We start from the raw sequence: 12,736 nt of genomic DNA, 5'->3' as shown, positions 1-12,736 counted from the left end.
AGTATAGTGTCTAGATCCAGGGAAGTAATAGTGCCACTCTATTCTGCTCTGGTCAGGTCCCACCTGGAATATTGTGTCCAGTTCTGGGCACCACAATTCCAAAAGGATGTTGAGAAACTGGAAATTGTCCAAAGGAGGGTGACTAAAATGGTGAAGGGTCTGGAAACCATGCCCTATGAGTTGAGGGTAAAACGTAGGGGCATGTAACAAAGGATGTAAAGGATGATGCAAAGAAAAATGATCCCAAAGAACTTAGAAAATTCTGACAGGAATAACTGGATAGATGGGAGAGTAGAGGGGATCCATCCTTCTTTTTGGTGCTACAAGGACAGACTAAGCTTTTGTCTTTTATTCAGAGAAAGGGGGTGGCTCCTTTTTTATATATATATATAAGAGTTAAAGTTCAGTACTTACATTGACTCGTGGATAAGTCGACCCAGCCGATAAGTCAATTTTTGGGTCAATTTTTGACTAAAATTTCTAGACTTCTACATGAGTATTTACAGTAATTAATTGATACTAATAACTGGCAATACAATTCTGCCTGGCATACAGTTTGCCTATTTTAATATACATAAATGTGTATGCAAACATATTGCAGAAATGTTTTGCAGTACATATTTTAATTAGTAGTTAGTAGGGTATTTGAATAAATTTGTGATAACCTGTCAGAGTTAACTTGGCACTGGTAGACTGTGTCCTAATTCTTTTATAATCATAGCATTTGGATATATTAGATGAAAAATCTAGGATCGGCAGTCTGGGTGAAGCCACCTCTGTAGATCTCTGACTTCCCTCAATCTTGCCATCCCTCTGCAGGGAGCCGCCATGTGGGGCAGATTGTTATGACTGCAGCGGCCCAACACCTGACACCATTGACTCTGGAGCTGGGGGGCAAAAATCCCTGCTACGTGGATAACTGCTGCAATTTCCAGAATGCAGCCAACCGGATAGTGTGGGGAAAGTTCTTAAATGCTGGCCAGACGTGCATTGCACCCGACTACGTGATCTGTACCATTGAAACACAGGAGAGGCTGATGCCTTGCCTGCGCCAGGCCATCCGTAAGTTCTATGGCTGCACCCCCCGTGAATCACCAGACTTTGGCCGCTTAGTCAATGATAAGCATTTCCGGCGTGTCCGAGCATTGATGGAGTGTGGACGAGTGACCATGGGTGGCGAGACAGATGAATGTGACCGTTACATTGGTGAGCAAGTGGCCTGATCTTTGGGGGGAAAGGAAGGGGCTTGGATGGGGGGGACCATGTGGTATTATTGTTTAGGAAGCTTTCTATGAAGGGTTTGGTGAAGAACATGGGATCTACCAGGTGTCATGAGATTGCAATTCCCATCTGCCTTTGTGCGCATAGCTTATAGGGAAGATAATGAGAGTTGGAGTCCACCATCTGGAAGCCCACATCTGTTCCTGACCCTAGTTTAAATGAAGCAAAAACTTTGTAGACTTGTGAACTCTTGGCAGGTTCCTTTTGTGCCGAGCGTCGGACGCCATTGCCTCCCTCATGCACAATGATGACATCCGTGTGGCGTGGTGCTGTTTGGGTGGGCGCACGTATGGACGGGCACACACAATAATGGCTCCTGCACGCCAATTGTAAGGCTGGGCGTGTGCGGACGCCCAGCCCTACAAAACCCTAATTTTGGTTCCAGACCTTCGCAAAGCACCAGTCTGTACAGGGCCTATGACAGTATTAAAGAGTATAATTACAAAGATACTGTTGATAGTCCATATGAATGACAAACAAATAGGAAGATGTGCAGAACTGAATACAGTGTCACAGTATACAAATAAGTCAAATTTGGCTTTGTATATTTACAGTATATATTGTTTAAAAAATCATTTATTTGGTATTCATGATCTTACACTATTTGGTAGATGCTGGTATTTTCCTGTTATATGTATATTATTTATTAACTTTGGCTATGTTTCATGTATGTTTCATCATTGGTCATAAGGTGTCCCTTTTTACTAAAGTGAAAACTCTTATTTCCTTTCCTTGGAAGATCAAGGGCAGAGTTTCTAATACACCTGTGCTCTTTTTTAAAAAAAAATCTCTACAGGTTGTGAATCGAGTATTGGCTTGCACCAGCAGTGGTGGTTTTTGTGGCAACGATACCTTGATGCACACAACATTGACCTCCTTACCATTTGGAGGCATTGGTATGACTATCCCACAGCTATCTCCATTCCCTGCTTTTGCATTAATCCTTCCTTCCAGTCTATGAGACTGGATAAGCTTTCTGTTTCTTAGGACTTTATCACACTACCCCCATTCTCACAGCTATCATGTTAACGAGGGAAGCGCATACATACCAGTTTCGGAGCACTCCCCACTGCATGTCCCTTCATTAGCACCACCAGGCTGTTGCTAGCCCCTTCCTTTCACGCTCGTCCGTAACCCTGCCTCCCAGCTCTATGCCCTACCCAGCATGCCTTTCATGTGTGTCTATGTGTGTGTGTTTTGTTTTTCTTAAATACAATTCTGGAGTTATGCTGTGATTTTAAACTCCATGGTTTTAAAAAATAATTGTACAGTCCTGGAACTGCCAAAGATGATTTGCCACACCTGTGGACTAGCATGATTGGGAGCTTGATGGGTTTTCCCCATCATTGACAAGGTGTGGGCTAACCGCATTTGAAAGACAAGAGGGAGACGGTGTCATACCACAGGTGCTATTATCAGATGTCTATGGTGGTTTAAAACCCACGTGTGATAATGTCCTATGTTTTGTTTTTCGAACAAGGAGGAAGAAAGATCTTGTAGGTTTCCATACCACCCTTGCCCACATTTGCAGATCATAAGCACAAAATGCAACAAAGAGATTAATTGCAACTAACCCATTGTGCCATGTCAACCTGCAGGCTGTTAACAGGGAGAACTCTGCCACTTGCCATGGCAGGCTTACGGCATTTTCTGCAATCTTCTGGGCCAAGTAACTTCATTGTTGAGAAGAGGGCACTATATTTTTGAGTTTAAAGTAATACCAATGAGACCAGAAACTGCTGAGAAGGAAAAGTTACTGTCTTGGTAGCAGGATTCATTTATTTTCAAAACAGTACATGATGTGGAAGATTTCAGCCAATTTACCATTTCAAATGGCATCTTAGGTGCTGACAGAGCTGGGGTGTGTGTGGAACAATCAGTTTTTTTGACAGCAACTGCCAGAATCCCCCAGGAAGCATGACCACTAGCCATGTGTGAGAGGGTCCTAGAAGTTGTAGTTCAAACATTTTTTTCCAAAGCTCTGCATTTGCCCAGGGGATCCATCCATTCCCATAGGTATGCTTCAGAAATCTGGATGATTTGTTCAGGTGTGCCAGAATGTAGTCTATTCTGCCTACCACTCTCCCCACTATTCCTATGACACAATTAATCAATTAATATCAGGTGTCCAATATAGTCCAGTGCATTTAATCAGAGATAGTGCCTAATTTATGCAATAACCCTACTTCCTAGTAGGTGCGCATTTGTTGTTGCAGCCCTTCAATTCATTTACTTCTGGTGATCCTTAGGAAAACCTATCACTAGGTTTGTTCAGAAGGGTTTTTTGATTGCTTTCCTCTGAGGCTGAGAAAGTGTGACTTGCCTAAGGTCACCCAGTCAGTTTCCATGGCTGAGTGGGGATTTGAACCCTGACCTCATATAATTCTAGTCCAGCACTCAAACCAGTACACCCTGCTGGCTCTTAGGTGTGCAGAATCTGTCTTGCTTCTACTAGATCATCTTTAGACAGTGCTTAGAGGAAGGGTGGGTAAAGTCTTGCCTTCAACCCATACCAGATTGTATGATCTTCAGACCTTACACACTTAAAAAGTAAGAAAACGGATTCTCCCAGAAACCTGCACCCTGTGGTCCTCCTTCAGCACCTCAGCATTGGTAGCCAGTCTACATCCAACATTTAAGTCAGAGTTGAGGAACACATGATCCTTCCAAGTTGCTATTGAACCACTATTCAACTCTCAACTCTCACTGTTGATGCTGCTGTCTAGGGTTGATGGGGGTTACAACCCAAAAACATCAGGAGGGCCACATTTCCCCCCAGCCCAGATGTGCTCTGCATTCTTACACTGAATTTTCTCACACTAGGGTCCTCAGTTGAGGATGAGCACATGCAAAAGCTTTGCACTAGGTTCAAGCTAGAGATTAATTTCTCCTTTAATACAGTTTTATGATGCCACTTCTGGTTTAGTGTCTGTGAGTACCAGATTTTTGTAAAGACTGACTAAAGTCACTCCACCTACAGATTGAATCACTCTCATAATATATGTATCCATATGTTAAAAGCAAGGACTCTCTAAGGAGATTTGCAGGATGCTCTCTAAGGAGCACCAGCAGTCAGTCAATGTCTTAAGGCTGGGTCCTTAAGCCAACTTAATTTCAAAAGGGTTGTAAAGCTAAATTCACATGAATTATTTCTATGCAAGTTCCCCAACACTATCATGCTAGTATAATCATGTCCACTGCCTTTTAGTAAGCAACAGTTCTTCCAACATTTGTTCCTGGATAGTATTTTTATTTTTATTTTATTTATTTATTTTATGACATTTGTATGTTGCCTTTCTAATGGAGTGGGACCCAAGGAGGCCCCCAGACTAAACTGATAAACATTCACAATTGAATTTTACAAACAATTAAAATCACCACATGAAATAGTATAAAATCATCTTTACACAGCCATCTTTAACCCAGAATCTTAAATAATAATAATAATAATAATGATTTATTTATAGCCCGCCCAATCACAAGGAATCCAGGCGGGTTACAACAGTAAAAATAAAGATAATAAAATAAAACACAGAATCTTCATCCAAACAATTTCCAGCCTAGGCAATCCTCAGCATGTTTACTCAGAAGTAAATCTGATGAGTTTCAAGGTACTTATTTCCTTGCAATGATTGCTTATGATTACAGACTTATTGACCTTTCTTGCACAGTACTGTTTTTGGAAGTAAACATTTTGCTTCTGTAATAAAGATCTTGCATCAAATTTGACTGGTTCTCTTGACATGCTGTCATTGGTTGATAGATAATATGTAGTAAAAGTAGCCAAATACCCATCCCTACCCTGAAGGATCCATTCAAAATGCAGAATTTGAGGAATAGAAACAAGGGAAGAGGACAAATAAATGCTCACTTTACAACAAAATTCACTACAGCTCAAAACATTTTGAAGTGCTGGTGTTCTGACTGCTTGGAGGTAGATGGGTGGTAATGTATCGAGCCAACTATACACAGAGAAGTCAAGTTATTATACTGTAGTACTTTGCCAACTTCATCTTCAGACATATGTTTCTTGTTCTTGATGAAGAACATATGCATTCCATTATGGTTGATAGACCCGGTAGGGGTATAGTCTCCTTGGGTTATATTCTCTGTGTTGCAATTGCAAACTGATGGGTCGCAGTAAGCAAGTTGTTGGTCCTCTTACTGAATTAGATCAAAGTCCATCTGGTGTGGTATTCTGCTTCCAGCCACAATTAACAAAAATTTGCATGGAGGTGGGGATGGGAGGGCCTATCTCTAGTAATGATGCTTGCATTCAGATCTGCATATCATAATCTCAGAGACAGCTTGGCAGTAATGCATTAGAAGCAATTATGTTACCTGCAATGCAACTCGTCATTTGGAGAGTGTTGTAACAAGGGGTTAACAACTGTCATCTCAGCCTCAGAGGGAGCCATCAGGCAGACCCAGCAACATCAGGGACTGCCTGAAGGAAGAGGCCCCTCCCTCCTCAACTGGCATCTCGGCCTCAGAGGGAGCCATCAGGCAGACCCAGCAACATCAGGGACTGCCTGAAGGAAGAGGCCCCTCCCTCCTCAACTGTTATCTCGGCCTCAGAGGGAGCCATCAGGCAGACCCAGCAACATCTTGGACTGCCTGAAGGAAGAGGCCCCTCCCTCCTGAACAGTCATCTCGGCCTCAGAGGGAGCCATCAGGCAGACCCAGCAACATCTTGGACTGCCTGAAGGAAGAGGCCCCTCCCTCCTCAACTGTCATCTCGGCCTCAGAGGGAGCCATCAGGCAGACCAGCAACATCTTGGACTGCCTGAAGGAAGAGGCCCCTCCCTCCTCAACTGTCATCTCGGCCTCAGAGGGAGCCATCAGGCAGACCCAGCAACATCTTGGACTGCCTGAAGGAAGAGGCCCCTCCCTCCTCAACTGTCATCTCGGCCTCAGAGGGAGCCATCAGGCAGACCCAGCAACATCAGGGACTGCCTGAAGGAAGAGGCCCCTCCCTCCTCAACTGGCATCTCGGCCTCAGAGGGAGCCATCAGGCAGACCCAGCAACATCAGGGACTGCCTGAAGGAAGAGGCCGTTCCCTCCTCAACTGTTATCTCGGCCTCAGAGGGAGCCATCAGGCAGACCCAGCAACATCTTGGACTGCCTGAAGGAAGAGGCCCCTCCCTCCTGAACAGTCATCTCGGCCTCAGAGGGAGCCATCAGGCAGACCCAGCAACATCTTGGACTGCCTGAAGGAAGAGGCCCCTCCCTCCTCAACTGTCATCTCGGCCTCAGAGGGAGCCATCAGGCAGACCAGCAACATCTTGGACTGCCTGAAGGAAGAGGCCCCTCCCTCCTCAACTGTCATCTCGGCCTCAGAGGGAGCCATCAGGCAGACCCAGCAACATCTTGGACTGCCTGAAGGAAGAGGCCCCTCCCTCCTCAACTGTCATCTCGGCCTCAGAGGGAGCCATCAGGCAGACCCAGCAACATCAGGGACTGCCTGAAGGAAGAGGCCCCTCCCTCCTCAACTGTCATCTCGGCCTCAGAGGGAGCCATCAGGCAGACCCAGCAACATCTTGGACTGCCTGAAGGAAGAGGCCCCTCCCTCCTCAACTGTCATCTCGGCCTCAGAGGGAGCCATCAGGCAGACCCAGCAACATCAGGGACTGCCTGAAGGAAGAGGCCCCTCCCTCCTCAACTGTCATCTCGGCCTCAGAGGGAGCCATCAGGCAGACCCAGCAACATCTTGGACTGCCTGAAGGAAGAGGCCCCTCCCTCCTCAACTGTCATCTCGGCCTCAGAGGGAGCCATCAGGCAGACCCAGCAACATCTTGGACTGCCTGAAGGAAGAGGCCCCTCCCTCCTCAACTGTCATCTCGGCCTCAGAGGGAGAGATCAGGCAGACCAGCAACATCTTGGACTGCCTGAAGGAAGAGGCCCCTCCCTCCTCAACTGTCATCTTGGCCTCAGAGGGAGCCATCAGGCAGACCCAGCAACATCTTGGACTGCCTGAAGGAAGAGGCCCCTCCCTCCTCAACTGTCATCTCGGCCTCAGAGGGAGAGATCAGGCAGACCCAGCAACATCTTGGACTGCCTGAAGGAAGAGGCCCCTCCCTCCTCAACTGTCATCTCGGCCTCAGAGGGAGCCATCAGGCAGACCCAGCAACATCAGGGACTGCCTGAAGGAAGAGGCCCCTCCCTCCTCAACTGTCATCTCGGCCTCAGAGGGAGCCATCAGGCAGACCCAGCAACATCAGGGACTGCCTGAAGGAAGAGGCCCCTCCCTCCTCAACTGTCATCTCGGCCTCAGAGGGAGCCATCAGGCAGACCCAGCAACATCTTGGACTGCCTGAAGGAAGAGGCCCCTCCCTCCTCAACTGTCATCTCGGCCTCAGAGGGAGCCATCAGGCAGACCCAGCAACATCAGGGACTGCCTGAAGGAAGAGGCCCCTCCCTCCTCAACTGTCATCTCGGCCTCAGAGGGAGCCATCAGGCAGACCCAGCAACATCTTGGACTGCCTGAAGGAAGAGGCCCCTCCCTCCTCAACTGTCATCTCGGCCTCAGAGGGAGCCATCAGGCAGACCCAGCAACATCTTGGACTGCCTGAAGGAAGAGGCCCCTCCCTCCTCAACTGTCATCTCGGCCTCAGAGGGAGCCATCAGGCAGACCCAGCAACATCAGGGACTGCCTGAAGGAAGAGGCCCCTCCCTCCTCAACTGTCATCTCGGCCTCAGAGGGAGCCATCAGGCAGACCCAGCAACATCAGGGACTGCCTGAAGGAAGAGGCCCCTCCCTCCTCAACTGGCATCTCGGCCTCAGAGGGAGCCATCAGGCAGACCCAGCAACATCTTGGACTGCCTGAAGGAAGAGGCCCCTCCCTCCTCAACTGTCATCTCGGCCTCAGAGGGAGAGATCAGGCAGACCCAGCAACATCTTGGACTGCCTGAAGGAAGAGGCCCCTCCCTCCTCAACTGTCATCTCGGCCTCAGAGGGAGCCATCAGGCAGACCCAGCAACATCTTGGACTGCCTGAAGGAAGAGGCCCCTCCCTCCTCAACTGTCATCTCGGCCTCAGAGGGAGAGATCAGGCAGACCAGCAACATCTTGGACTGCCTGAAGGAAGAGGCCCCTCCCTCCTCAACTGTCATCTCGGCCTCAGAGGGAGCCATCAGGCAGACCCAGCAACATCTTGGACTGCCTGAAGGAAGAGGCCCCTCCCTCCTCAACTGTCATCTCGGCCTCAGAGGGAGAGATCAGGCAGACCCAGCAACATCTTGGACTGCCTGAAGGAAGAGGCCCCTCCCTCCTCAACTGTCATCTCGGCCTCAGAGGGAGCCATCAGGCAGACCCAGCAACATCTTGGACTGCCTGAAGGAAGAGGCCCCTCCCTCCTCAACTGTCATCTCGGCCTCAGAGGGAGAGATCAGGCAGACCAGCAACATCTTGGACTGCCTGAAGGAAGAGGCCCCTCCCTCCTCAACTGTCATCTCGGCCTCAGAGGGAGCCATCAGGCAGACCCAGCAACATCTTGGACTGCCTGAAGGAAGAGGCCCCTCCCTCCTCAACTGTCATCTCGGCCTCAGAGGGAGAGATCAGGCAGACCAGCAACATCTTGGACTGCCTGAAGGAAGAGGCCCCTCCCTCCTCAACTGTCATCTCGGCCTCAGAGGGAGCCATCAGGCAGACCCAGCAACATCTTGGACTGCCTGAAGGAAGAGGCCCCTCCCTCCTCAACTGTCATCTCGGCCTCAGAGGGAGCCATCAGGCAGACCCAGCAATATCAGGGACTGCCTGAAGGAAGAGGCCCCTCCCTCCTCAACTGTCATCTCGGCCTCAGAGGGAGCCATCAGGCAGACCCAGCAACATCAGGGACTGCCTGAAGGAAGAGGCCCCTCCCTCCTCAACTGTCATCTCGGCCTCAGAGGGAGAGATCAGGCAGACCAGCAACATCTTGGACTGCCTGAAGGAAGAGGCCCCTCCCTCCTCAACTGTCATCTCGGCCTCAGAGGGAGCCATCAGGCAGACCCAGCAACATCAGGGACTGCCTGAAGGAAGAGGCCCCTCCCTCCTCAACTGTCATCTCGGCCTCAGAGGGAGCCATCAGGCAGACCCAGCAACATCTTGGACTGCCTGAAGGAAGAGGCCCCTCCCTCCTCAACTGTCATCTCGGCCTCAGAGGGAGCCATCAGGCAGACCCAGCAACATCTTGGACTGCCTGAAGGAAGAGGCCCCTCCCTCCTCAACTGTCATCTCGGCCTCAGAGGGAGCCATCAGGCAGACCCAGCAACATCTTGGACTGCCTGAAGGAAGAGGCCCCTCCCTCCTCAACTGTCATCTCGGCCTCAGAGGGAGAGATCAGGCAGACCAGCAACATCTTGGACTGCCTGAAGGAAGAGGCCCCTCCCTCCTCAACTGTCATCTTGGCCTCAGAGGGAGCCATCAGGCAGACCAGCAACATCAGGGACTGCCTGAAGGATGAGACTTCTCCCTCCTTTAACTGTATTTTGTATTTTTTACGATTTTACTGTACACCGCTATGATCATCGCGGAATAGCGGTCTATAAATAAAACATATTATTATTATTATTACAATTCAATAGAATTGTTTTATTTATTCAGTTTATATCTTGCCTTTCTTCCACCATGGGACACAATATGGCTTACAACAATTTAAAACAAAAGTGTCACTAAAAATATTACAAAAGCTAAAAAACATAATTTTAATGTGTTTCTTTTAAAAACACATAGTTTAAACCATTTTAAAAATCCATTTCAAACATATTTGAAATCATACTTAAACTTTTGTCCTGACCAACAGAATTAACAGTTTCAATCCAGAATACAAAGACTGAGATCTGGTAGGATTTATTCTTGACCACAAACTAGTGGATGCCATTAAATGCATCTTTAATGCGATACACCACTCCACTCTGTCACACTCTCCAACTACAATGATTTCTCTTGATAGACTAAAAGCATTTGACAGAGTGCTTTTAGCATACTCAAAAAAGTGAATTTTGGCAAGAATTTAATTGATTCTCTGGAAAAGCTGTACAGGAATTCAGAGGCACTCATAAATGTTAGAAGAATGAACTCAGTGCCCATTCATTTACAGAGGAGCACTAAACTACAGATGCCCAGTCTCAACTTTTTCCCTTATATTTTTGGCCCCTGAATCTCTGACTATTTCTGTTAGAGAAAAACCCAAGCATCCTGGGGCCACTAATTAATGGATGTACACAGAAAATTCATCTTTCTGTGGATTATGTCCCACTCTTTCCACAGGCTCTTCAAACCTTGTGTTCTGAGCTTAAGATGACATTGGAAGATATTGATAACCATGTTAGTATCAGAATAAATGTTCAAAAATGTATGTTTCTATGCACCAAAACCATATTGAATCAGCAATTGAGCTGACAAAACCTGACGAACATGAAGCTTCAGCCCTCGGAATCTATATATCTAGGAATTATGATCACCAAAGCTATCTCATAACTATAACATGATCACAAAAATGGATGCAATGTAAGATACATACTTGGAAAATCTTTAAATTTTCTCTTCTGGGATTCGGAAGGGTTTTTCTCTTGAAAATGTTCTGCTCCTGAGTCATCTTTTTCTTTTTCAAGTGATTCCCCTCTGCCCGTCTACAAAATGCAAAACCTGGCAGGTGATAATTATCCATTTAGTGTTTGAGAACAAACAACCTCAATTTGTTAAACATGTCTGTCATCTATTTTCTAAAAATGGAGGTTTACCTGTCCCAAACATTGAACTCTACTTCATCGCCTTCCAGCTAAATCCATATACCCAAATGACAAGGTTAGATACCTCCAGGATGGCTTTAGAGGTTGCTCATGAACATTTTGCTAAATTAGATCTTATATTTCCCAATGTCACTCCTTCAACCCCCCACTAAAAAAAATAAGATATTAAAAACTCATTCTTGCAGACATTAATGAAAACTTGGGATGAAATGGGGGGGGAAAGTCTTGTCTCCTAATCTCCTAATCCCTCACCTATACAGACCTTAATCATCAATTTTTCAGTGCAGCTGACAAATTAATCTAGTCTAAGGAATGAAGGGAAAAGGCCATACTTATTATATATGATCTTTTTAGAAACAGCAAGCTTAAAACGGTAGATGATCTTTCCTTGAAAATGAGTGTGGCAAGTGGTTTGCATTCCACCAGATTACTCCTCTGCGCCGCAGCTGCCACTTGGGGAACGGCTGCTGTTGTCCTGGGCAGATTTATGGTCTTCCGCTGACGCTCCGCCTTCACCCCACAGCTGCCACATGGGGAAAGGCTGGTGGTGTCCTGGGCGGTGTTAAACAGCTCCGCTTGGGCAAGGACTGGTGGTTTCCTGCAGGGCTCTATCCTGTGCCATTCGGGCTACTTCTCTGCGCCACAGCTGCCACTTGGGGAACGGCTGCTGTTGTCCTGGGTGGATTTATGGTCTTCCGCTGACACTCCTCCTTCACGCCACAGCTGCCACATGGCGAAGGGCTGGTGGTGTCCTGGGTGGTGTTAAACAGCTCCGCTTGGGCAAGGACTGGTTTTTTCCTGCAGGGCTCTATACTGTGCCGTTTGGGCTCCTTCTCTGCGCCACTGCCGCCACTTCGGAAAGGGCTAGTGTTGTCCTTGGCAGCTTTATGGTCTTCCGCTGAGGCTCCTCCTTCACACCACAGCCGCCACATGGGGAAGGGCTGGCAGTGTCCTGGGCGGTGTTAAACAGCTCCGCTTGGGCAAGGACTGGTGGTTTCCTGCAGGGCTCTATCCTGTGCTGTTCGGGCTCCTTCTCTGCGCAACTGCCGCCGCTTCGGAAACAGCTCATGTTGTCCTGGGCAGATTTATGGTCTTCTGCTCAGGCTCCTCCTTCATGCCACAGCCGCCACATGGGAAGGGGCTGGTGGTGTCCTGGGCGGTGTTAAACAGCTCCGCTTGGGCAAGGACTGGTGGTTTCCTGCAGGGCTCTATCCTGTGCCGTTCGGGCTACTTCTCTGTGCCACAGCTGCCACTTGGGGAATGGCTGCTGTTGTCCTGGGTGGATTTATGGTCTTCCGCTGACGCTCCTCGTTCACGCCACAGCTGCCACATGGCGAAGGGCTGGTGGTGTCCTGGGCGGTGTTAAACAGCTCCGCTTGGGCAAGGACTGTTTTTTTCCTGCAGGGCTCTATACTGTGCCGTTTGGGCTCCTTCTCTGCGCCACTGCCGCCACTTCGGAAACAGCTCATGTTGTCCTTGGCAGCTTTATGGTCTTCCGCTGAGGCTCCTCCTTCACACCACAGCCGCCACATGGGGAAGGGCTGGCAGTGTTCTGGGCGGTGTTAAACAGCTCCGCTTGGGCAAGGACTGGTGGTTTCCTGCAGGGCTCTATCCTGTGCCGTTCAGGCTACTTCTCTGCGCCACAGCTGCCACTTGGGGAACGGCTGCTGTTGTCCTGGGTGGCTTTATGGTCTTCCGCTGACGCTCCTCCTTCACGCCACAG

General features: G+C 48.3%; 2 protein-coding genes across 2 annotated transcripts in view; one reads left to right on the top strand and one right to left on the bottom strand.

Annotated features, from left to right (window-relative positions):
• Positions 1 to 12,082, bottom strand: part of LOC149314114 (aldehyde dehydrogenase family 3 member B1-like) — a 73,650-nt gene extending 61,568 nt beyond the window's left edge. Inside the window, exons 1-2 of the mRNA XM_089523062.1 lie at positions 11,828 to 12,082; positions 10,785 to 10,893 (exon numbers count right to left, since the gene is read on the bottom strand). Coding sequence (XP_089379188.1) covers positions 10,785 to 10,893; positions 11,828 to 12,082 — 364 coding nt within the window. The remainder of the gene's footprint in view (positions 1 to 10,784; positions 10,894 to 11,827) is intronic.
• On the top strand, positions 846 to 10,554 carry LOC149314115 (aldehyde dehydrogenase family 3 member B1-like). The gene is made up of 4 exons (XM_089521347.1): positions 846 to 1,206; positions 1,479 to 1,558; positions 2,078 to 2,177; positions 10,532 to 10,554. The coding sequence occupies exons 1-4, from the start codon at positions 846 to 848 to the stop codon at positions 10,552 to 10,554; spliced, it is 564 nt and encodes a 187-aa protein (XP_089377473.1).
• Positions 12,083 to 12,736: the final 654 nt, after the last annotated feature.

This window comes from Sceloporus occidentalis, unplaced genomic scaffold (genome assembly GCF_023333645.1).
Source record: "Sceloporus occidentalis isolate IW3139 unplaced genomic scaffold, rSceOcc1.0.p SCAF_4, whole genome shotgun sequence".
NCBI lineage: Eukaryota > Metazoa > Chordata > Lepidosauria > Squamata > Phrynosomatidae > Sceloporus > Sceloporus occidentalis.
The sequence above is the reverse complement of the archived record's forward strand: the minus strand, read 5'-3'. Positions and strand labels throughout refer to the sequence as shown.